Here is a 21840-nt window from a genome sequence, read left to right on the forward strand (position 1 = left end):
CCATCCCTTCCCCCCCCCCTCAGAGCCCCTTTTTGGGGTCCCCTCAGCCCCTCCCCTCTTTTCCAGTCGTTCTTCCCGGCGAGGAGGAGGAGGAGCCGGGGGGGAGCCCCCAGAGCCCCCCCGAGGCCCCGCGGCCGGCGCGGCCGGGAGAGCCCTGTGAGGTGGGGAGGGGTCCTGGGGGGTCCTGAGCCCCCCCTGTACCCTCAAGGAGGGGGTTTGGGGGTCCTTGTCCGCCCCAGGGTGATTTTGGGGATCCCTTTTCCCCTAGAATGATTTTTGGGGTCCTCTTTTCCCCCAGGGTGATTTTGGGGTTCCCTGTTTTCCCCCAGGATGATTTTTGGGGTCCTCTTTTCCCCCAGGGTGATTTTGGGGTTCCCTGTGTCCCCCTCAGGATGAATTTTGAGGTTCTCTGTGTCCCCAGGATGATTTTGGGATTCCCTGATCCCCCCAGGATAAATTTTGGGGTTCCCTGTTTTCCCCTAGGATGATTTTTGGGGTTCCCTGTCCCCCCAGGGAGGTTTTTTTGGGGTTCCCTGACCCCCCCGGATGATTTTGGGGTTCCCTGTCCCCCCAGGGCGGGCTCCGGGTGCTGGAGGCCCTGGCAGCCTCGGGGCTGCGCTCCGTGCGCTTCGCCCGGGAGGTTCCGGGGCTCGGCGCCGTCGTGGCCAGCGACCGCTCGGCCCGCGCCACCGAGCTGATGGCGCGCAACGTGGCCAGGAACGGCGTGGGGGCGCTGGTGACGCCGCGGCTGGCCGACGCCAGGTGAGCCCGAACCCCAAAACCCCAATGGGGATTGTGCCAGGTGAGCCCGAACCCCAAAACCCCAGAATCCCAATGGGGATTGTGCCAGGTGAGCCCAAATCCCCAAAATCCCTAAATCCCAATGGGGATTGTGCCAAGGGTCCCCAAATCCCAATGGGGATTGTGCCAGGTGAGCCCGAACCCCAAAATCCCAAATCCCAAAGGGGATTGTGCCAGGGGTCCCCAAAACCCCAAATGGGGACTGTGCCAGGTGAGCCCAAACCCCCAAAATCCCAAATTCCCAATGGGGATTGTGCCAGGGGTCCCAAAATCCCAAATCCTAAGGGGATTGTGAGCCAGGACCCCCCAAAACCCCAAAATCCCAATGGGGATTGTGCCAGGTGAACCCAAAACCCCAAATCCCAATGGGGATTGTGCCAGGGGTCCCAAAATCCCAAATCCCAATGGGGATTGTGCCAGGGGTCCCAAAATCCCAAATCCCAATGGGGATTGTGCCAGGGGTCCCCAAAACCCCAAATCCCAATGGGGATTGTGCCAGGTGAACCCAAAATCCCCAAATCCCATTGGGGATTGTGCCAGGTGAGCCCAAAACCCCAATGGGGATTGTGCCAGGTGAGCCCAAAACCCCAAATCCCAAATCCCAATGGGGATTGTGCCAGCCCAAACCAAATCCAATGGGATTGTGCCAGGTGAGCCCAAAATCCCAAATCCCATTGGGGATTGTGCCAGGTGAGCCCAAAACCCCAAATCCCAAATCCCAATGGGGATTGTGCCAGGGGTCCCCAAAATCCCAAAGGGGATTGTGCCAGGGGTCCCCAAAACCCCAAATCCCATTGGGATCACACTTGGTGACCCCAAACCCTTACTGGGAACGGGGCCGACCGCCTTGGCACTGCCTGGGGCTTTGCTGGGAGGTGTCCCCACGGTGTCCCCACAGTGTCCCCAAAGTGTCCCCACAGCGTCCCCACGGACCCCGCACCCCTGCCTCTGGGCTCTCTGGGGGGGTCCCCAAACCCTTTCCCCCAGAATTTGTCCCGATGTGCCCGGAAGCGCCTGGCCCCAGCTTGCCCCTCAGGGGTCCCAAACCGTGGGCCCCAGGGGTTTAGGGCTCCGGGTCTCTGGGGACCCCCGCGTCCCCCTGGCCAGGATGCTGATGTACCAGAGCAAAGCCGGGAGCCCCCCCCCTTCGGGACGCCACCTCCTTGGACCCCTACCATCCCGGAAGCCCCCTTCCTGGACCCCACCCCGTAGGGTCACCCAGCTAGGGACCCAACTAGGGGCACCCAAAGCCCGCAGGGACCCCAAAACCCCGCAGGGAACCCCAGAACCCCCTTTGGGACTCCAAAACCCCATAGAGACACCCAAAACCCCTTTAGGGACACCCAGAACCCCTTTAGGGACACCCCGAACCCCATAGGGACACCCAGAACCCCGTAGGGACACCCAGAACCATCTCAGGGAGCCCCAAACCTCTTTAGGGACCCCAAACCCCTTTAGGAACACTCAGAACCCCCTTTGGGACCTCTCAAACCCTCTCAGGGATCCCCAAATTCCTTTAGGGATCCCAGAACCCCTTAGGGACACCCAAACCCCTTTAGGGACACCCAAAACCATCTCGGGAAGCCCCTAAACCTCTTTAGGGACCCCAAACCCCTTTAGGGACACCCAGAACCACCTCGGGGAGCCCCCAAACCCCTTTAGGGACCCCAAACCCCTTTAGGGACCCCAAACCCCTTTAGGAACACCCAGACCCCTTTAGGAACACCCAGAACCCCTTTAGGAACACCCAAACCCCTTTAGGAACACCCAAACCCCTTTAGGGACCCCAAAACCCCTTTAGGGACACCCAAACCCCTTTAGGAACACCCAAACCCCTTTAGGAACACCCAAACCCCTTTAGGGACCCCAAACCCCTTTAGGAACACCCAAAACCCCTTTAGGGACACCCAAAACCCCTTTAGGAACACCCAAAACCCTTTAGGGACCCCCAAAACCCCTTTAGGAACACCCAAACCCCTTCGGGGACCCCCCCGCACCCCGCTTTCGCAGGCCTGCTGTGCGTGACGTGCACGGACATGGCGGTGCTGGCCGGCAACAGCGCCGAGACGTGCTACAGCAAATACGGCGCCGTGTCGCTCAAGGGCAACTTCTGCCACGAGATGGTCAGTGCTGGGTTTTGGGGGGTCCCCCCGCTCCTTTGGGGGTGCCCCACGTCCCCCTCGGTGTCCCTTTTTGGGGCCGGGCAGGCGCTGAGGATCGTGCTGCACAGCCTGGACCTGCGCGCCAACTGCTACCAGCGCTTCGTGGTGCCGCTGCTGTCGGTCAGCGCCGACTTCTACGTGCGCGTCTTCGTCAGGGTCTTCACGGGCCAGGCCAAGGTCAAGGCGTCTTCCAGGTGGTTTGGGGAGGTTTTTTTGGGGGGGATTTTTGTGCGTGGTTTTTTCCCTGACCGTGGTTTTTTTTCCCAGCAAGCAGGCGCTGGTGTTCCACTGCGTGGGCTGCGGCTCGCACCACCTGCAGCGCCTGGGCAGGGCCGCCGGCCACGGCAGCAGGTAGAGCGCCCAGGAGCCATTTTTGGGGTTCCTCAAGAGGGTTCCCGTGGTTTTTCTGGGGGGGTTTAACCATTTCTTCAACACCAGCTTCAAGTACAGCCCAGCCACGGGGCCGCCCGTGGGTCCCACCTGCGAGTTCTGCCAGCAGCGCCACCAGGTGCGTGCAGCCCCCTCTCCCCCCCAAAAAAAAACCCAAAAAAACCCCTGAACCCCCTTTTTTTTCCCCCCCTAAAGGTGGGGGGCCCGGTGTGGGCTGAGCCCCTGCACGACCCCAGCTTTGTGGAGGGGGTACTGGCGGCGCTGGAGAGGAGCCCCGGGCGCTTCGCGACGGAGCCGCGCATGCGGGGGATGCTGAGCGTCATCGCCGAGGTGGGGACAGCCCTGGGGACAGGGGACACCCCTGGGGACACAGGGGACAGCCCTGGGGACAGGGGACACCCCTGGGGACAGGGGACAGCCCTGGGGGCACAGGGGACAGCCCTCGATGGGGACAGCCCAGGTTTGGGGCCGGCTGTGACCCCGGGGGCGTTGCTGGGGCAGGAGCTGAGCGATGTCCCCCTGTACTACACGCTGGACGGGCTGAGCAGCACCATCCGCAGCAACACGCCGGCGCTGCTGCAGCTCAGGTGGGCAGCCCAAAACCCCCGCGGGGAGCCCAGATCCCTTCAGAGACCCCAAACCCTTTTGGGACCCCTCAGGGACCCTCCAAAAACCCTCTCGGGGACCCCAAATCCCTTTTAGGACCCCTCAAACCCCCTCAGGGACCCCTGAAAACCCCCTCGGGGACCCCAAATCCCTTTTGAGACCCCAAACCTCTTTTGGGACACCTCAAGGACCCTCGGGGACCCTCCAAAAACCCCCTCAGGGAGCCCAAATCCCTTTAGAGACCCCAAAACCTCTTTTGGGACCCCCCAAACCCCTTGGGGACCCCCCAAACCCCATCCTGGCCCCCCAGACCCCCTTGGGGAGCCCCCAAACCACATCAGGGACCCCCCAAACCCCCTCGGGGACCCCCCAAACCCCACCCTGGCCCCCCAAACCCCATCCTGGCCCCCCCAAACCCCATCAGGGACCCCCCAAACCCCATCCTGGCCCCCCCAAACCCCATCAGGGACCCCCCAAACCCCATCAGGGACCTCCCAAACCCTCTCGGGGACCCCCCAAACCCCATCCCGCCCCCCCAGGTCGGCCCTGCTGCACGCGGGGTTCCGCGTCTCGCTGTCGCACGCCTGCCGCAACGCCGTCAAGACGGACGCGCCGCCGGCCGTGCTCTGGGACATCATGCGCTGCTGGGTCAGTGAGGAGGGGGCTCGGGGACCCCTCCCCACGCTCTTGGGGGGGATGAACCCCCCTTTTTCCCTAATTTTTTCCCAATTTTTTCCCGCTTTTTCGCAGGCCAAGCTGCACCCGGTGAAGCTGGAGCGGCTCCCGGAGTCCAGCCCGGCCGCCCGGATCCTCTCGGTGGAGCCCACGTAGGACCCCCGGGGTGGGGTTTGGGGGGACCCCAGACCCATTTCGGGAGACCCCAGACCCCCTGACCCCCCCCCTTCCTTCGCCCCCCTTTGCCAGGCTCCAGGCTTCCTTCGCCCTCCACGAGGACGCCAACCCCAGCTCGCGCAGGCGCGGCCTCAAGCGATTCCCCGAGAACCCCGAAGCTTTTTGGGGTCCCAAGGCCAGGGCCAAGCCCGGGTGAGGCCTGGGGGGGCTCGGTTCGGGGGTTCAGGCGCCCCCCACCCTTTTTAAGGGGAACATTCCCCCCTTTTCTCACTCGGGGTGGGGCAGAAACCCCCCTTAAAAAGAGCTCGGGGTTCATCCCTTCCCCCTGTTCTTTTTGGGGGGGGGTCCCTCACCCTCTCCCCTTTTTTGGGGTGGGGGTTTCCTCGCTCTCTCCCCTGTTTTTGGGGGGGGTCCCCAGCTCATTCCCGTCCTTTCCAGGGGGGGCATCGCCCCCTCCCTGCAGGAGAAGAGGGAGAGGCTGCAGAACAAGAGGAGGCAGCGCCCGGACGGGGCCGCGCTGAAACGATTCCCCTGCAAACGCTTCAAGGAGGTGGGGAGGGGTCCCAAAATATGGGGAGGGGACCTAAAATATGGGGAGGGGTCCCAAAATATGGGGAGGGGTCCCAAAAATATGGGGAGGGGGTCCCAAAATATGGGGAGGGGTCCCCAAATATGGGGAGGGGTCCCAAAATATGGGGAGGGGTCCTAAAATATGGGGAGGGTCCCTAAAATATGGGGAGGGGTCCCAAAAATATGGAGAGGGGTCCTAAAATATGGGGAGGGGTCCCCAAAATATGGGGAGGGTCCTAAAATATGGGGAGGGGGCCTAAAATATGGGGAGGGTCCCAAAAATATGGGGAGGGGTCCCAAAATATGGGGAGGGGTCCCAAAATATGGGGAGGGGTCCCAAAAATATGGGGAGGGGTCCTAAAATATGGGGAGGGGTCCCAAAAATATGGGGAGGGTCCTAAAATATGGGGGGGGGGCCTAAAATATGGGGAGGGTCCCAAAATATGGGGAGGGGGTCCCAAAATATGGGGAGGGGTCCCCTAAATATGGGGAGGGGTCCTAAAATATGGGGAGGGGCCTCTAAATATGGAGAGGGGTCCTAAAATATGGGGAGGGGGCCTAAAAATATGGGGAGGGGTCCCAAAATATGGGGAGGGGTCCTAAAATATGGGGAGGGGTCCTAAAATATGGGGAGGGGTCCCAAAATATGGGGAGGGGTCCCAAAATATGGGGAGGGGTCCCCTAAATATGGGGAGGGGTCCCAAAATATGGGGAGGGGTCCTAAAATATGGGGAGGATCCCTAAAATATGGGGGGGGGTCCCAAAATATGGGGGGGGGGTCCTAAAATATGGGGAGGGGTCCCAAAAATGGGGGGGGTCCTAAAATATGGGGAGGGGGCCTAAAATATGGGGAGGGTCCCAAAATATGGGGAGGGGTCCCAAAAATATGGGAGGGGTCCTAAAATATGGGGAGGGGTCCCAAAATATGGAGAGGGGTCCTAAAATATGGGGAGGGTCCCCAAAATATGGGAGGGTCCCAAAAATATGGGGAGGGGGCCTAAAATATGGGGAGGGTCCCAAAATATGGGGAGGGGTCCCAAAATATGGGGAGGGGTCCCCAAAATATGGGGAGGGGTCCTAAAATATGGGGAGGGGCTCTAAATATGGAAGATAAGGGGAGGGGGCCTAAAATATGGGGAGGGGTCCCAAAATATGGGGAGGGGTCCTAAAATATGGGGAGGGGTCCCAAAATATGGGGAGGGGTCCTAAAATATGGGAAGGGGTCCCAAATATGGGGAGGGTCCCTAAAATATGGGGAGGGTCCCAAAATATGGGGAGGGGTCCTAAAATATGGGGAGGGGTCCCCTAAATATGGGGAGGGGTCCTAAAATATGGGGAGGGGCCTCTAAATATGGAGAGGGGTCCTAAAATATGGGGAGGGGGCCTAAAATATGGGGAGGGGTCCTGAAGTATGGGGAGGGGTCCCCAAAATATGGGGAGGGTCCCAAAATATGGGGGAGGGGTCCTAAAATATGGGGAGGGGTCCCGAAATATGGGGAGGGGTCCCCAAAATATGGGGAGGGTCCCAAAATATGGGGAGGGTCCCCAAAATATGGGGAGGGGTCCCAAATATGGGGAGGGGTCCCAAAATATGGGGAGGGGTCCTAAAATATGGGGAGGGGTCCCCTAAATATGGGGAGGGGTCCCAAAATATGGGGAGGGGTCCTAAAATATGGGGAGAGGGGCCTAAAATATGGGAGGGTCCCAAAATATGGGGAGGGGTCCCAAAATATGGGGAGGGTCCCTAAAATAATGAGGGGATCCCTAAAATAGGCAGGGGGGTTCAGGAATGAAAGGGGGTCCAGGAGATAAAAGGAGAAATCAAATGTGGAATAAAAATGGGGGTGGGGATATGGGGGGAGGGGGTCTGGGAATTTTGGGGGGTGTGCAGGAATTTGAGGAGGGGTCTGTGAATGCAGGGGGGCTGAACACAAAGAGGGGGTTTGGGGCAGGTTTAACCCCCCCCACTTTTTGCCCCCCTCCCCACAGGGCGCCTGTCCCCACGGCGAGCAGTGCTGCTACTCCCACGAGCCCCCTCCCCATTAAAACAAATTTTACCCAAATTGAAATTTGCTTTTTTTGTTGTCGTTGTTTTTTTTTTTTTGGGGTGGGGGGCGCGTCCCTCAGGGCCCCCCCGGCCCCTCCCCGAGCCCCCGGTACCGCACAGAGGCCAGGAAGGTTCTGATCTCCATCGGCTGCAGCCGCACGCGCCGAGGGTCCGGCCGAGCCCCCCGCCGCCCTCTGGGGGTACCTGGGGGGGGGCGGGGGGCGTGAGGAGGGGGCGAGGGGGGGTGAGACCCCCGGGACCCTCCCCAAAACCCCCCGTACCTGTGGGGGTGTTCCAGAGCAGGCGGGACACGGCGGGCAGGGGGATGTCCCCGCCCAGCGCCATCTCCTGCACCGAGGTGACGGTGAAGGCCGAGAAAAGGGTCTGGGGGAGGTGGGGGGGGGTTAGAGACCCCTCCCCAAATAGCCCAGGGTGGGGGGGTGTTAGAGACCCCTCCCCAAATAGCCCAGGGTGGGGGGGGTGTTAGAGACCCCTCCCCAAATAACCCAAATACCCCAGAGACCAGCCCAGGGGGTGTTAGAGACCCCTCCCCAAATACCCCAGCCCAGGATGGGAGGGATGTTAAGAGACCCCTCCCCAAATACCCCAGGGACCAGCCCAGGGTCTGAGGAATGTTAGAGACCCCTCCCCAAATAGCCCAGGGTGGGGGGGTGTTAGAGACCCCTCCCCAAATACCCCAGGGTGGGGGGTGTTAGAGACCCCCCCCCAAATACCCCAGGGTGGGAGGGGTGTTAGAGACCCCCCCCAAATACCCCAGCCCAGGGTGGGGGGGGTGTTAGAGACCCCTCCCCAAATACCCCAGAGACCCCCAGGACCCCCTGGAGCAGCCTGAGGACCCCCAAAATGGTCACCTGGCACAGGTGACCCCACAGGCTCAGCCCCGCCCCCCCAGCAGTGACCCCCAGCCCCCCGTGCCCAGGTGTGTCCCCTTCATGCCCAGGTGTGCCCCCATTCATGCCCAGGTGTGCCCCCAGTCCCCAGGTGTGCCCCGTCCCCAGGTGTGCCCCGGTCCCCAGGTGTGTCCCCATTCATGCCCAGGTGTGTCCCCTTTCCCAGGTGTGCCCCCATTCATGCCCAGGTGTGTCCCCATTCATGCCCAGGTGTGCCCCCATTCCAGGTGTGCCCTGGTCCCCAGGTGTGCCCCCATTCATGCCCAGGTGTGCCCCGTCATGCCCAGGTGTGCCCCTATTCCCCAGGTGTGTCCCCATTCATGCCCAGGTGTGCCCCGGTCCCCAGGTGTGCCCCGGTCCCCAGGTGTGCCCTGGTCCCCAGGTACCGTCAGGTCCACGGTGGCCGCCCGGGAGCCGCTATGGCTCTCCCCCACCTGGTACAGGTGCTCCAGGCGCAGCAGGACGGCGCCGGCCCCGCGCGGCTCCAGCGACAGCAGGTGAACGTTGGGGGGCAGCGCCCGGCGCAGCCCCGACACCTGCGGGGGACAGGTGAGGCTGGGGGGGGCCTGCCCTGAGCACCTGGTGCAGGTGAACCCCAGAACCTCTCACCTGGCACAGGTGAACCCCTAACCCCAGCCCCGCCCTGCTCACCTGGCACAGGTGACCCCACAACCCCTCACCTGGCACAGGTGAGGCTGTGGGGAGAGCCTGCCCTGCTCACCTGGCACAGGTGACCCCCCCACACCCTCCCCCATTCACCTGGCACAGGTGACCCCACAACCCCTCACCTGGCACAGGTGAGGCTGTGAGGAGAGGCCACCCTGCTCACCTGGCACAGGTGATCCCACAACCCCTCACCTGGCCCAGGTAACCGTGCAGCCCCTCCCTGCCCACCTGGCACAGGTGAGCCCCACACTCACCTGTCGCAGGTGAGGCCCCGTGCCCGGTGCCAGCACCACGGTGGGCGGTGTCACCATCTCCTGTGCCCGCGGCCGGTGCTGCTCAGGTGAGGCCTCCACCGTGTCCAGCAGCACCAGGTGCCGCCCCCGCACCACCAGGCCCCGCCCATCCGCACCTGGCTCGTCCAGCGCCTCCTCCAGGCCCCGCTTGTCGTCGTGGAGGAGCCGCCGGTGCACCTGGAGGGGCGCAGGTGATGGCACAGGTAAGGGCCCCCAGGTGTGCCCTGCCCAGCCCAAGGTGTGCCCAGCCCCTGCCCAGGTGTGCTCAGGTGTGCCCCAGGTGTGTCCACCCCCGCCCAAGTGTGCCCACCCCTGCCCAGGTGTGCCCCAGGTGTGCCCTGCCTAGCCCAAGGTGTGCCCACCCCTGCCCAGGTGCACTCAGGTGTGCCCCAGGTGTGCCCACCCCTCGCCCAGGTGTAAGTGTGCCCTCCATGGGCCAAGGTGTGCCCACCCCTGCCCAGGTGTGTCTCAGGTGTGCCCTGCCCAGCCCAAGGTGTGCCCACCCCTGCCCAGGTGTGCCCAGGTGTGCCCCAGGTATGTCCACCCCTGCCCAGGTGTGTGCCCAGGTGTGCCCTGCCCAGCCCCCAGGCGTACCGTGGCCGCAGCAGGTGTACCCACCGTCCTGCCCAGGTGCCACAGGTGTGCCCCAGGTGTGCCCTGCCTAGCCCAAGGTGTGCCCTCCATGGGGCCAGCCTTGCCCAGGTATGCCCAGCTGTGCCCCAGGTGAGCTCACCATGATGAAGATCCGCGGTCCTGCAGGGTGCAATGCCCCGCCACGGCTCGATCCGTCAGGTTCCAGCTGGGCCTTAGTCCTGCTCTGGGGGGCGGGGTTTGGCACAGGGGTCACCTGAGCCCCTGGGAGGGTCCTGGGGTCACCTGCGCCCGCCGGGGTGGGCCACCTGAGCCCCCCCTGCGGGCGGTCACCTGATGGTCCGGGGGGTCACCTGAGCCCCTGGGTGGTCCTGGGTCACCTGAGCCCCCTGGGGTGGTCCTGGGGGTCACCTGAGCCCGGGAGGGTCCTGGGGGTCACCTGAGCGGCTGGGGTGGTCGCAGGGGTCACCTGAGCCCCTGGGAGGGTCCTGGGGGTCACCTGAGCCCCCTGGGGTGGTCCTGGGGGTCACCTGAGCCCCTGGGGGGGTCACCTGAGACCCCTGGGGAGTCACCTGAGCCTCTGGGGGGGTCCTGGGGTTCACCTGAGCCCCTTGGGGTGGTCCTGGGGTTCACCTGAGCCCCTTGGGAATCACCTGAGCCCCTGGGAGGGTCCTGGGGGTCTTCTGAGCCCCTGGGGGTCACCTGAGCCCCTGGGGGTCACCTGAGCCCCTGGGGTGATCCTGGGGGTCACCTGAGCCTCTGGGAGGGTCCTGGGGGTCACCTGAGCCCCTGGGGAGTCACCTGAGCCTCTGGGGGTGGTCCTGGGGGTCTCCTGATCCCCGGGGGGAGTCACCTGAGCCCCTCACCTGCGCTCCAGCACCTGGCGCCCGTTGGAGTCGGTGTAGAAGCGCCCGGCCGTGCGCAGCGGGGTCTCGAACCTGCTGATCACCTCCTTGCCCGTGCCGTCCCTTCGGTGAGGAGAACGCAGGTGTGTCACCCCCCCCAGGACAGGTGTGCGGGGCAGGGGGGGTCCCCAGAGCCCTCCCCAGGCTCACCCCACGGGGATGGGCCCCACTGTCCACTCCAGCTCCAGGTAAGGCTGCCCCGGGCGCAGGCGCAGCACCTGCGAGCACCACTCCGAGAAGTTCTGCCGCAATTCCTGCACCAGCGCCGTCTGCGGGGGACGTTCAGCGACACCTGCAGACCCCTCCCCAAACCCCGGGGACCCCCGCCCACCTTGAGCAGGTGCGTGGCCGCGCGTTTGGCCACCGGGATGGGCGTGGGGGCGTCGGGCCGGAAGATGTAAGCGCCTGAGGCCTGGGGGCTGAGCCTGTCCCCGGAGCTGGCGTTGTACCTGGGGGGGTCAGGAGGGGTCAGGAGGGGTCAGGGGATCCCCTCCCCACCTGGGACCCCTCCCCAAAATCCAAATTCCCGCCCCCAGACTCACCAGTAGAAGCTCTGGAAGACGGGCAGCGAGATGCCCTTGGCCAGGTTCTGGATCTCCAGCAGGTGCCCCGTGATGGGGTCAAAGCGGACACGCAGGTGCTGGGCGGGGTGGGGGGGACACAGGTGGGTCACCCCCTCCCCACCTCTGCAGGTCACCCCCTGACTGGTTTAACTGGGAGCTGGGAGTCAGCCCCCTCCCCAAATCCACCATGTCCCCTTACCTCGTTCTCGATCTGTGGCTCTGGGTCACCTGAGGGCCACCTGGGGGTCCCCAGGGGCCACCTGGGGGTGTCCCCGGCGTTCCCCGGGCTCAGCTGCTTCACCTCAAAGGTGCTGAAGCCCAAAGGGGGGGCCCAGGCCTGGAACAGGAGCTCCCCGGGGGCCCCCCCGGCGCCGCCCCGGAGCCGCCGGGTGACACCGGACACCGGCACCACCTGGGGAGGGGTGACATGGACAGGTCAGGGGGTCACAGGGGTCACAGGTGGGGGGTACAGGTGGGCGGGGGGCTCACCTGGCTGGCCACGGGCCGGCCCTGGGGGTCGGTGACAGCGTACGAGGTGGCCCTGACCGGCAGCCGCACGGGCCAGGTGACGTCCCAGGCCAGGGGGTTGTAGAGGATCACAGTGAACTGGGGAGGGGTCGCACGGTGTGGGGAGGGGGTGTCAGTCCCTGGAGACCCCCGGGACACCCCCACGAACGCCCCCCAGAGGTGCTCACGTGAGCGGTGGCCTCGCTGAGGGGGCACACGCTGATGTTGAGGGCGTTGCAGAACACCAGGGGCTCCTTGGTGCCGCCCAGCAGCGACAGAGCGTTGGCCACCAGCACCTGCCAGGGCCGGTCAGAATTTGGGCAGGGGGGGTCTCTGGGACCTGCCCATATCCCCCAAACCCTACCTGGACACCCGGGCAGGTGTGGGGCTCACCTGGCAGCTGTCCCAGCCCTTGGCCAGCTGCCGGGCGTAGTCATCGGCCACGTGCTGCCTCTCGGTGCCGGCCACGGCGTCGTGGTGCTGGGCCACGGCCACAGCCTCACCTTGGGCAGGTGAAAAAGGGCTGTCAGGGGGGTCTGGGGGCTGTCAGGGGGGTCTGGGGGCTGTCAGGGGCGTCTGGGGGGTGTCACGGGGGTCCCCAGGTGCCCTCCAGGTGTCCCCAGGTACTCACGCAGCACCGAGCTGTCCCCAGGCCCGTAGGGACCGTCCCGCACTGAGGGTCCAGCCAAGGTTTCCAGCTGGCTGCAGATCTGGGGGTGGGATTGGTGCTTGAGGGGGGGTCCCCAAGAGCTTCAGGGGTCCCCCAGGTGCGCCCCCACCTGCAGGAAGCCGCTGCTGAGGCGCTCGTAGCCCTTGAAGGCCGGGCGGCTGCTGAAGTAGCCGGTCCAGAACTGGTGGGGCCCGTCCGAGTAAGGGAAGAAATCGTCCGTCTTCAGGGGCCTGGGGGGACAGCCCGGCTGTCTGTCTGTCCGTCCGTGCCCCTGGGCCCCTCCCCTGCCCCTCGGCCCCGCCCTCACCAGGTGAGGTTGGCGCGGTGCAGCTCCCGCAGGTAACAGGAAGGGGTGGAGTACAGGGCGTGGACGCGGCTGCCGTTGGCTTGCTGGGGACACAGTGGGGTCAGGGGGAGGGTTTGGGGACATCGGCGGGGGTTTGGGGACACCGTGGGGGGGTTGGGGACAGCCCCTCACCCGGGCGTTGGCGTGGGCAATGAGCTTGTCCAGGTTCTTGAACCACAGGTGGGCGTTCTCGTAGTGGAAGTCGGAGCCCATGGTCATGAGGATGTGGTTGGTGCGGTACTGCTGGGCCTGGGGAGGGGGGCACGGCTCGGGACCCCCAAAAAACCCATCCCAAGGGACAGGGACACCTGGGACACCTGGGGATCCCATCCTGGGGGACAAGGCGACCCAAAAACCCATCCCAAGGGACAGGGACACCTGGAACACCTGGGGATCCCATCTGGGGGACAGGGACACCCAAATAACCCATCCCAGGGGGACAGGGACACCCAAAAACCCATCCCAGGGGGACAGGGACACTCAGGGACACCTGGAAATCCCAGTCCAGGGGGACAAGGACACCCAAAAACCCATCCCAGGGGGACAGGGACACCTGGAAATCCCAGCCCAGGGGGACAAGGACACCCAAAAAACCCATTCCAGGGGGACAGGGACACTCAGGGACACCTGAGGATCCCATCCAGGGGGACAGGGACACCCAAAACACCCATTCCAGGGGGACAGGGACACTCAGGGACACCTGAGGATCCCATCCAGGGGGACAAGGACACCCAAAAAACCCACCCCAAGTGACAGGGACCTTTGTGACCGCCCCCGGGTGTCCCCTGTCCCCCTGTGTCACCCTGCCAGGACCTGCATGGCCGCTGCCCGCAGGAAGGACGTGACCACGGCCCCCCCAGGTGTCCCCCCCTGTGTCACCCTGCCAGGACCTGCATGGCCGCTGCCCGCAGGAAGGCGTGACCACGGCGTCCACGTTGCGCCCGGGGCCGTCCCCGTCCACCACGGGGGGGTCGGTGCAGAGCTGGTCCCAGCACAGCCCCGCGGGGGGGTTGTACACGTTGGGCAGGATCCCTGGGGACAGCGGTGTCACCTCCTGGTCATCGGGGCTGGGGACAGGGCTGGGACATGGCTGGGACAGGGCTGGGGACACGGCTGGGACAGGGCTGGGGACAGGGCTGTCACCTCCTGGTCATCGGGGCTGGGGACAGGGCTGGGGACAGGGGACAGGGAACATGGCCAGGGGGGACAGGGGACAGCGGTGTCACCTCCTGGTCATCGGGGCTGGGGACAGGAGGGAGGTTGTACACGTTGGGCAGGATCCCTGGGGACAGCGGTGTCACCTCCTGGTCATCGGGGCTGGGGACATGGCTGGGACAGGGCTGGGACACGGGACAGGGCTGGGACAGGGCTGGGGACACGGCTGGGACAGGGCTGGGACAGGGGACAGGGCTGGGACAGGGCTGGGGACAGCGGTGTCACCTCCTGGTCATCGGGGCTGGGGACAGGGCTGGGACAGGGGTGGAACATGGCTGGGACAGGGCTGGGGACAGGGGACACGGCTGTCACCTCCCTGGTCATTGGGGCTGGGGATAGGGGACACGGCTGGGGACAGGGGACAGGGCTGGGACATGGCTGGGACAGGGGACAGGGCTGGGGACAGGGCTGTCACCTCCCTGGTCATCGGGGCTGGGGACAGGGCTGGGACATGGCTGGGACAGGGCTGGGGACAGGGGACAGGGCTGGGGACAGGGGACACGGCTGTCACCTCCCTGGTCATTGGGGCTGGGGATAGGGGACAGGGCTGGGGACAGGGGACAGGGCTGGGACATGGCTGGGACAGGGGACAGGGCTGGGGACAGGGCTGGGACAGGGCTGGGGACAGGGCTGTCACCTCCCTGGTCATCGGGGCTGGGGACATGGTTGGGGACAGGAGGGAGGTTGTACACGTCAGGCAGGATCCCTGGGGACAGCAGTGTCACCTCCTGGTCATCGGGGCTGGGGACACGGCCAGGGGGGACAGGGGACACAGGTGGGGACACAGCTGGGATGGCGCCAAGGGGGAGAAATGGGAAGGGGACACCCACGGGGACACGGATGGGGACAGGAGGCGTTGGGGACACTGAGAGCGACACAGATGGGGACAAGCGGGAGGGGCTGGGGTCAGTCCTGGGAGGGGACGGGGGCAGTTTGGGGGTCCCGGGGCCATTTTGGGGGTCACTGTGAGGAGGGGATACAGGGGGCAGCTTGGAGGTCCCAGGGGCAGTTTGGGGGTCCCTGGCAGGGAGGATAAGGGGCAGTTTGGGGTCCCAGGACCAGGTTGGGGGTCACTGTCAGGGGGTCCCAGGGCCAGTTTGGGGTCCCAGGGCCAGTTTGGGGGTCCCTGGCAGGGAGGATAAGGGGTAGTTTGGGGTCCCAGGGCCATTTTGGGGTCCCAGGGCCAGTTTGGGGTCCTGGGGGCAGTCTGGGGGTCCCTCAGAGTTTGGGGTCCCAGGCCAGTTTGGGGTCCCAGGGCCTTTGGGGGATCCAGGGCTGGGGGGTCCCGGGGGGTTTGGGGGAGTCAGGGGTCCCAGTTGGGGGTCCCAGGGTTTGGGGTCCCAGGGCCAGTTTGGGGGTCCCGGGGCAGTTTGGGGGTCACTGTCAGGGGTCCCAGGGGCAGTTTGGGGGTCCCGGGGGCAGTTTGGGGGTCCCAGGGGCAGTTTGGGGTCACTGTCAGGGGGTCCCAGGGGCAGTTTGGGGGTCCCAGGGCCAGTTTGAGGTCCCAGGGCCAGTTTGGGGGTCCCTAGCAGGGGGTCCCAGGGGCAGTTTGGGGGTCCCAGGGGCAATTTGGGGTCCCAGGGGCAGTTTGGGGGTCCCGGGGGTCCCAGGGGCAGTTTGGGGTCCCAGGGGCAGTTTGGGGGTCCCGGGGGCAGTTTGGGGGTCACTGTCAGGGGGTCCCAGGGGCAGTTGGGGGTCCCAGGGCCAGTTTGAGGTCCCAGGGGCAGTTTGGGGGGTGAACGGGTCCCAGGGGCAGTTTGGGGTCCCAGGGCCAGTTTGGGGGTCCCTAGCAGGGGGTCCCAGGGGCAGTTTGGGGGTCCCTAGCAGGGGGTCCCAGGGGCAGTTTGGGGTCCCAGGGGCAGTCTGGGGGTCCCGGGGGGTCACCAGTGAAGATGTCCTCGCGGGGGGGCTCCAGGCTGTCGCTGCCCCTCCAGATCAGCTCCAGCTCGCGGCGCTGCAGCCGAGCCCACTTGTCCTGGTGATCCACGCGGCCCAGGAACAGCCCGTCGTAGCCCATCTGGGGGCACGGGGGTCACGGGGGTCCCCAAATCCCCATCTGGGGGGCACGGGGGGTCCCCAAATCCCCAGGAACAGCCCGTCGGAGCCCATCCGGGGATGCCAAAGGGGATTTCGGGGGTGCCGCAGAGGTTGGGAGTGCCAGGGAAGGTTTGGGGGTGCCCAGGAAGGTTTCGGGGTGCCCGGGAAGCCCCAGGGGTGCCCAGGAAGGTTTGGGGGCACCCAGGAAGGTTTGGGGGTGCCCAGGAAGCCCCAGGGGTGCCCAGGAAGGTTTGGGAAGCTCTGGGGAGGTTTGGGGGTGCCCGGGAAGGTTTGGGGGTGCCCAGGAAGCCCGGGGGTGCCCGGAAGGTTTGGGGGTGCCCGGGGAGGTTTGGGGGTGCCCGGGGAGGTTTAGAAGGCTCTGGGGAGGTTTGGGGGTGCCCGGGAAGGTTTGGGGGTTCCCGGGAAGATTTGGGGGCGCCCAGGAAGATTTGGGGGCGCCCAGGAAGCCCCAGGGGTGCCCGGAAGGTTTGGGAAGCTCTGGGGAGGTCTGGGGGTGCGGGAAGGTTTGGGGGTGCCCGGGAAGGTTTGGGGGTGCCCAGGAAGCCCCAGGGGTGCCCGGGAAGGTTTGGGGGTGCCCGGGGAGGTTTGGGGGTGCCCGGGAAGGTTTAGAAGGCTCTGGGGAGGTTTGGGGGTGCCCGGGAAGGTTTGGGGGTGCCCGGGGAGGTTTGGGGGTGCCCAGGAAGCCCCAGGGGTGCCCGGGAAGGTCTGGGGGCGCCCCACCTGCGCGAAGGCCGCAGCCAGCTCCCGGGCGTGCCCGAAGGGGTCGATCTGCCAGGCCACGCGGGGGGCGCCGCAGCCCCCGAAGAGGCGGCGCAGGAAGCGCCGGCCCAGGGCCAGCTGCTCCAGGGAGCCCCGGTAGTGAGCGGCGGCCTCGTCGCTCATGCACCAGCCCCCCCCGACCAGCTCCAGCCTCCCTGGGGGCACAGAACCCCGAAATCCACTCAGGGGACATCCAGAACCCCAAAATCCCATAAGGGAATAGACACAGAACCCCGAAATCCACTCAGGGGACATCCAGAACCCCAAAATCCCATAAGGGAATAGACACAGAACCCCGAAATCCACTCAGGGGACAGACACAGAACCCCAAAATCCCATCAGGGGACAGACACAGAACCCCGAAATCCACTCAGGGGACAGACACAGAACCCCGAAATCCCATCAGGGGACATCCAGAACCCCAAAATCCACTCAGGGGACAGACACAGAACCCCAAAATCCACTCAGGGGACAGACACAGCACCCCAAAATCCCATCAGGGGACAGACACAGCACCCCAAAATCCCATCAGGGGACATGCAGCACCCCAAAATCCCATCAGGGGATAGACACAGCACCCCAAAATCCACTCAGGGGACAGACACAGAACCCCAAAATCCCATCAGGGGACATCCAGAACCCCGAAATCCACTCAGGGGACATCCAGCACCCCAAAATCCACTCAGGGAATACACACAGAACCCCAAAATCCCATCAGGGAATAGACACAGAACCCCAAAATCCACTCAGGGGACAGACACAGCACCCCAAAATCCACTCAGGGGACATCCAGCACCCCGAAATCCCATCAGGGAATAGACACAGAACCCCAAAATCCACTCAGGGGACATCCAGAACCCCAAAATCCCCTCAGGGAATAGACACAGAACCCCAAAATCCCCATCAGGGAACAGACACAGCACCCCGAAATCCCATCAGGGAATAGACACAGAACCCCGAAATCTGCTCAGGGGACATCCAGCACCCCGAAATCCACTCAGGGGACATGCAGCACCCCAAAATCCCATCAGGGGATAGACACAGCACCCCAAAATCCACTCAGGGGACATCCAGAACCCCGAAATCCCATCAGGGAATAGACACAGAACCCCGAAATCCACTCAGGGGATAGACACAGCACCCCAAAATCCCAGTGCCTCAATGTCCCTCCCAATGCCCCCAGTGCCCCTCCCAGTGCCCTCCATTCCCTCCCAGTCCCTCCCAGTCCCCCCAGTGCCCCCCAGTATCTCCCAGTGCCCCCCAGTCCCACCCAGTCCTTCCCAGTGCCCCCCCAGTACCTCCCAGTCCCCCCCAGTGCCCCCCAGTATCTCCCAGTGCCCCCCAGTCCCACCCAGTCCCTCCCAGTGCCCCCCATTCCCACCCAGTCCCTCCCAGTGCCCCCCAGTATCTCCCATTCCCTCCCAGTCCCTCCCAGTGCCCCCCAGTATCTCCCAGTGCCCCCCAAAACCCCGGAGTAACCCAAAACCCAGGGTCACCCCAATACCCTCCCAGTGCCCCCAGTCCCTCCCAAACCCCGAAAAATACCCCTCCGCTGCACCAGCTCCCCTGGGCACCAGCCTGCGTCCAGGATGGCGGCTCCTGCTGCTGCACACACGGCGGGCACCCCAAAACCGTGGGGAACGGCCCCAAACCCTCAACGTGGGACCCCAAAGCCCCGGGGGGGGGGACGGGACACCCCAAAGCCGGGGTGGGCCACGGGTCACCCCAAACCCCGGAGGGATGTACTGAACGCCGCGTGCTGGTCCGCGTTACCTCAACTGGGGGACACACCCCAAAGGGCTGGGGCACGGGGTCACCCCAAAACCCGGGGTGGGGACATGGGGACACCCCAAAACCCTGGGGTGGGGACACGGGGGACACCCCAAAACCCCGGGATAGGGATATGGGGACACCCCAAATCCGGGCTGGGGACATGGGGACACCCCAAAACCCTGGGGCAGGGCCACCACCGAGTCCAGGATGTACTGAACCCTGTGTGCTGATCCTCGTTCCTCACTGGGGACACACGGGGGACACGGGGTCACCCCAAAAACCGGGATGGGGACACGGGGTCACCCCAAAAACCGGGCTGGGGACACGGGGGACACCCCAAAACCCCGGGGTGGGGACACGGGGACACGCCAAAAACCGGGATGGGGACACGGGGTCACCCCAAAACCCCGGGCTGGGGACACGGGGACACCCCAAAACCCCGGGGTGGGGACATGGGGACACCCCAAAAACCGGGGTGGGGACACGGGGGACACCCCAAAACCCTGGGGTGGGGACACGGGGGACACCCCAAAACCCTGGGGTGGGGACAGGGGGACACCCCAAAAACCGGACACCCCAAATCATGGGACAGGGATGGGGACAACAGCCAGGTGGGCGACCACCGAGTCCACAATGCACTGAACCCCTGTGTGCTGATCCCTGTTCCGTACTGGGGACACACAGGGGGACACTGAGTGACCCCAAAACCCCGGGGTGGGGACATGAGGACACCCCAAAACCCTGGGGCAGGGCTGGGGACACCGTGTCACCCTAAAACCCTGGGTGGGCACACTGGGTCACCCCAAAACCTGGCCTGGGCACACAGGGGCATCTTGGGGACATGGGGGGGCACCGGTCACCCCAAAACCCCGGGCTGGGGACACGGTGGCATCTTAGGGACAGGGGACACCCCCGGGGGGGTTGTGCTGGCCCCAGAGGGGACGCGCACCAAGCGCCACGTGGCAAACCCAGGGGGACAAAGGGCAGCCGCAGGTGTCACTCGGCGTCCCCCGCAGGTGCCACCGCGGCAGCCCTGGGGACCTCGCGGTGTCCCCGGTGTCCCCACGCACCCCCATAGTAATACTGATCCACCGTCTTGAGCCAGCCCACGTCGTCGTGCGAGTGCGGCACCAGGTGCACGTTCAGCATGTCCGGCCGGGTCGGGGGGCACGACTGGGGGGGTTCGGGGGAAATCGCACCGGGCCGGGCCCGCGGCACCCCCGGGACCCAGCGGAACCCCCCCGCGGCGTGGCCGTTGAGCTCCGGAAGCGGTTGCACAACCAATGCTCCCAGTTCCCGTTTCCTCAGCCGTCCCCAGCCCGCCCCAGCGCTCCCAGTTCGCCCAGTTCCCGTTCCCTCAGACCGCCCCGGCTCCCCCCTCAGCGCTTCCCGGTGTACCCCGCCTACGGCAGCTCCCGTTATCCAGCCCCCACCGGCTGGCCCATATCTCCGGGCAGTCCCCCGGAGCCCGGAGCCCCCAGCCCGTGTGTCCCCGGTGTCCCGGCCCCACCTGGTACCCGCAGCCCGCGGCCGCCCCGCTCAGGAGCAGCAGCAGCGGCAGCGCCGCCGCCCCGGGCACCGCCATGACACCCGCGCTCACGTGACCGCGCCCTCACATGACACGCGGGCTCGCCCCGTCCCCCATGCGCGGTAGCCAATGGGTGGTCGGGAAGCGGTGTTGTGGCCACGCCCCGCGTTCTGATTCGCTGATGCTGCTCTAAGGGGCGGAGCGTAAGGAAGGCAGGACGGGACCGACTACAGAGGGAAGCCAATGAGGTAGAGGAGGGGGCGCGTGATTGACAGCTCGCTGGGAAGGCGTTTGCAACGGCGGGAAACGACAGTGGCCACTGAACAGCGGCGGCTCCCGAGGCCCCGCCCACGACGAATCCCCCTCAGAGCTCCCTCAGAGTCCTCACATAGCCCCTGGGCCCCCTCAGAGCTCCTGAATTCCCTCAGAGCTCCCTCAGAGTCCCCTCAGACCTCCCGAATCCCCTCAGAGCCCCCTCAGAGTCCCCTAAGACCCTCTGAGCTCCCTCAAAGACCCTCAGACCTCCCAAATCCCCTCAGAGCCTCTGAGGCCCCTCAGAGCTCCTCAGGGGCCCCTCAGAGACCCTTAAGACCCTCAGAACTCCCTCAGAGCCCCCTCAGCCTCCTCAGAGTCCCTCAAAGCCCCTCAGACCACCCAAGCCCCCTCAGAGCCCCTCAGACCCCCCAGGACTCCCCCTGGAGCCCCCCAGGACTCCCCTTCCCCATTCCCCCTCTCCCGGGGGGCTCCCCGGTGCCCCGTTCAGGTACAAACAAACCACAGCCGTGCCAGGACCCCCCCATTTATTGCCCCCCATGGGGAGCCCCCCGTCCCCGTCACCACGGCGGGGACATGGGCTGGGGGTTCTGCAGGTACGACATGACCACGGCCGAGATGGAGAGCCTGCGAAGGGCACACACAGCAGTCAGAGACCCCCCAAAATCCAACCCGGGACCCCCACCCAGGGACCCCCACCCCGGCACTCACATGAAGCTGCTCATCATCTGCTTGGTGTCCTCGGAGCTGCGCGAGTTGGCGAAGCTGATGAAGGAGCAGTAAACGGCGATCCAGGCGCACCACTTGAGCTGGGGAGCACCGGGAAAAACCGGTGAAAGCCCCGGGAAAAACCCGTGAGACCCCCGGGAAAAACCCGTGAGAGCCCCGGCGGCGATGGGGCCTGGGACCCCCGGGATGGGCAGGAGAGCCCAGAGACCCCTGGGGATGGTCCCGAGCCCCTCAGGGGCTCTCTGATCCTCCCTGCCCTGAATTCCCCTCAGAACAGCGCCCGGTTCCCTCCCGGTGCCCATCCCGGTGTCCCCGGTGTCCCACCTTGAGCATGAGCCCGCACATGCTGAACACCATCCCCAGCAGGTTCATGTAGTCCGGGGTCGGGTCTTCCAGCGCCGGGTTGGTCTCGGTGGCCGGGGGTTTGTACCTGGCAGAAAACGGGGGCTCCGTCAGGCGGGCCGGGGCACCGGGACCCCCGCGGATCTCCCCCCGGTTCTGCCGGTCCCGGTTCTGCCGCTCCCTCCTCTCCCGGGGCCGCCGGTCCCACCTGGCCACCTTGCCGGGTCTCCGCGGGTCCGCCATGGCCCCGCCGCCGCCGCCGGCTCTTCCGCCGCCGCCGCCG

The 21840-nt window shown here is 65.3% G+C and overlaps 3 protein-coding genes across 3 annotated transcripts; 1 reads left to right on the forward strand and 2 right to left on the reverse strand.

Moving 5' to 3' along the window:
- The first annotated feature begins 2805 nt into the window (after positions 1–2805).
- Positions 2806–7444, forward strand: TRMT1 (tRNA methyltransferase 1). Its single transcript, XM_030970770.1, has 11 exons — positions 2806–2924; positions 3009–3157; positions 3231–3314; positions 3402–3471; positions 3549–3683; positions 3855–3940; positions 4499–4607; positions 4710–4786; positions 4884–5003; positions 5250–5361; positions 7371–7444. The coding sequence occupies exons 1-11, from the start codon at positions 2838–2840 to the stop codon at positions 7425–7427; spliced, it is 1086 nt and encodes a 361-aa protein (XP_030826630.1). The 5' UTR covers positions 2806–2837; the 3' UTR covers positions 7428–7444.
- A 27-nt stretch (positions 7445–7471) lies between these two features.
- MAN2B1 (mannosidase alpha class 2B member 1) lies at positions 7472–20591 on the reverse strand. The gene is given in 24 exon segments (XM_030970763.1): positions 7472–7632; positions 7710–7812; positions 8726–8875; positions 9260–9475; positions 10032–10197; positions 10756–10857; positions 10945–11063; positions 11126–11243; positions 11337–11434; positions 11557–11769; positions 11847–11963; positions 12053–12160; positions 12258–12367; positions 12496–12574; positions 12644–12764; positions 12842–12924; positions 13013–13129; positions 13771–13799; positions 13802–13912; positions 15980–16112; positions 16874–17067; positions 18872–18928; positions 19756–19858; positions 20196–20591. Coding segments are annotated over 24 exon segments (2850 nt in total). The 5' UTR covers positions 20271–20591; the 3' UTR covers positions 7472–7504.
- Positions 20592–20976: 385 nt separating this feature from the next.
- WDR83OS (WD repeat domain 83 opposite strand) lies at positions 20977–21833 on the reverse strand. Its single transcript, XM_030970774.1, has 4 exons — positions 21766–21833; positions 21540–21645; positions 21198–21295; positions 20977–21113 (listed from the first exon to the last, which is right to left on the reverse strand). The coding sequence occupies exons 1-4, from the start codon at positions 21798–21800 to the stop codon at positions 21047–21049; spliced, it is 306 nt and encodes a 101-aa protein (XP_030826634.1). The 5' UTR covers positions 21801–21833; the 3' UTR covers positions 20977–21046.
- Between the last annotated feature and the right edge of the window lie 7 nt (positions 21834–21840).

The sequence above is a fragment of the Camarhynchus parvulus genome, unplaced genomic scaffold (assembly GCF_901933205.1).
Source record: "Camarhynchus parvulus unplaced genomic scaffold, STF_HiC, whole genome shotgun sequence".
Lineage (NCBI taxonomy): Eukaryota > Metazoa > Chordata > Aves > Passeriformes > Thraupidae > Camarhynchus > Camarhynchus parvulus.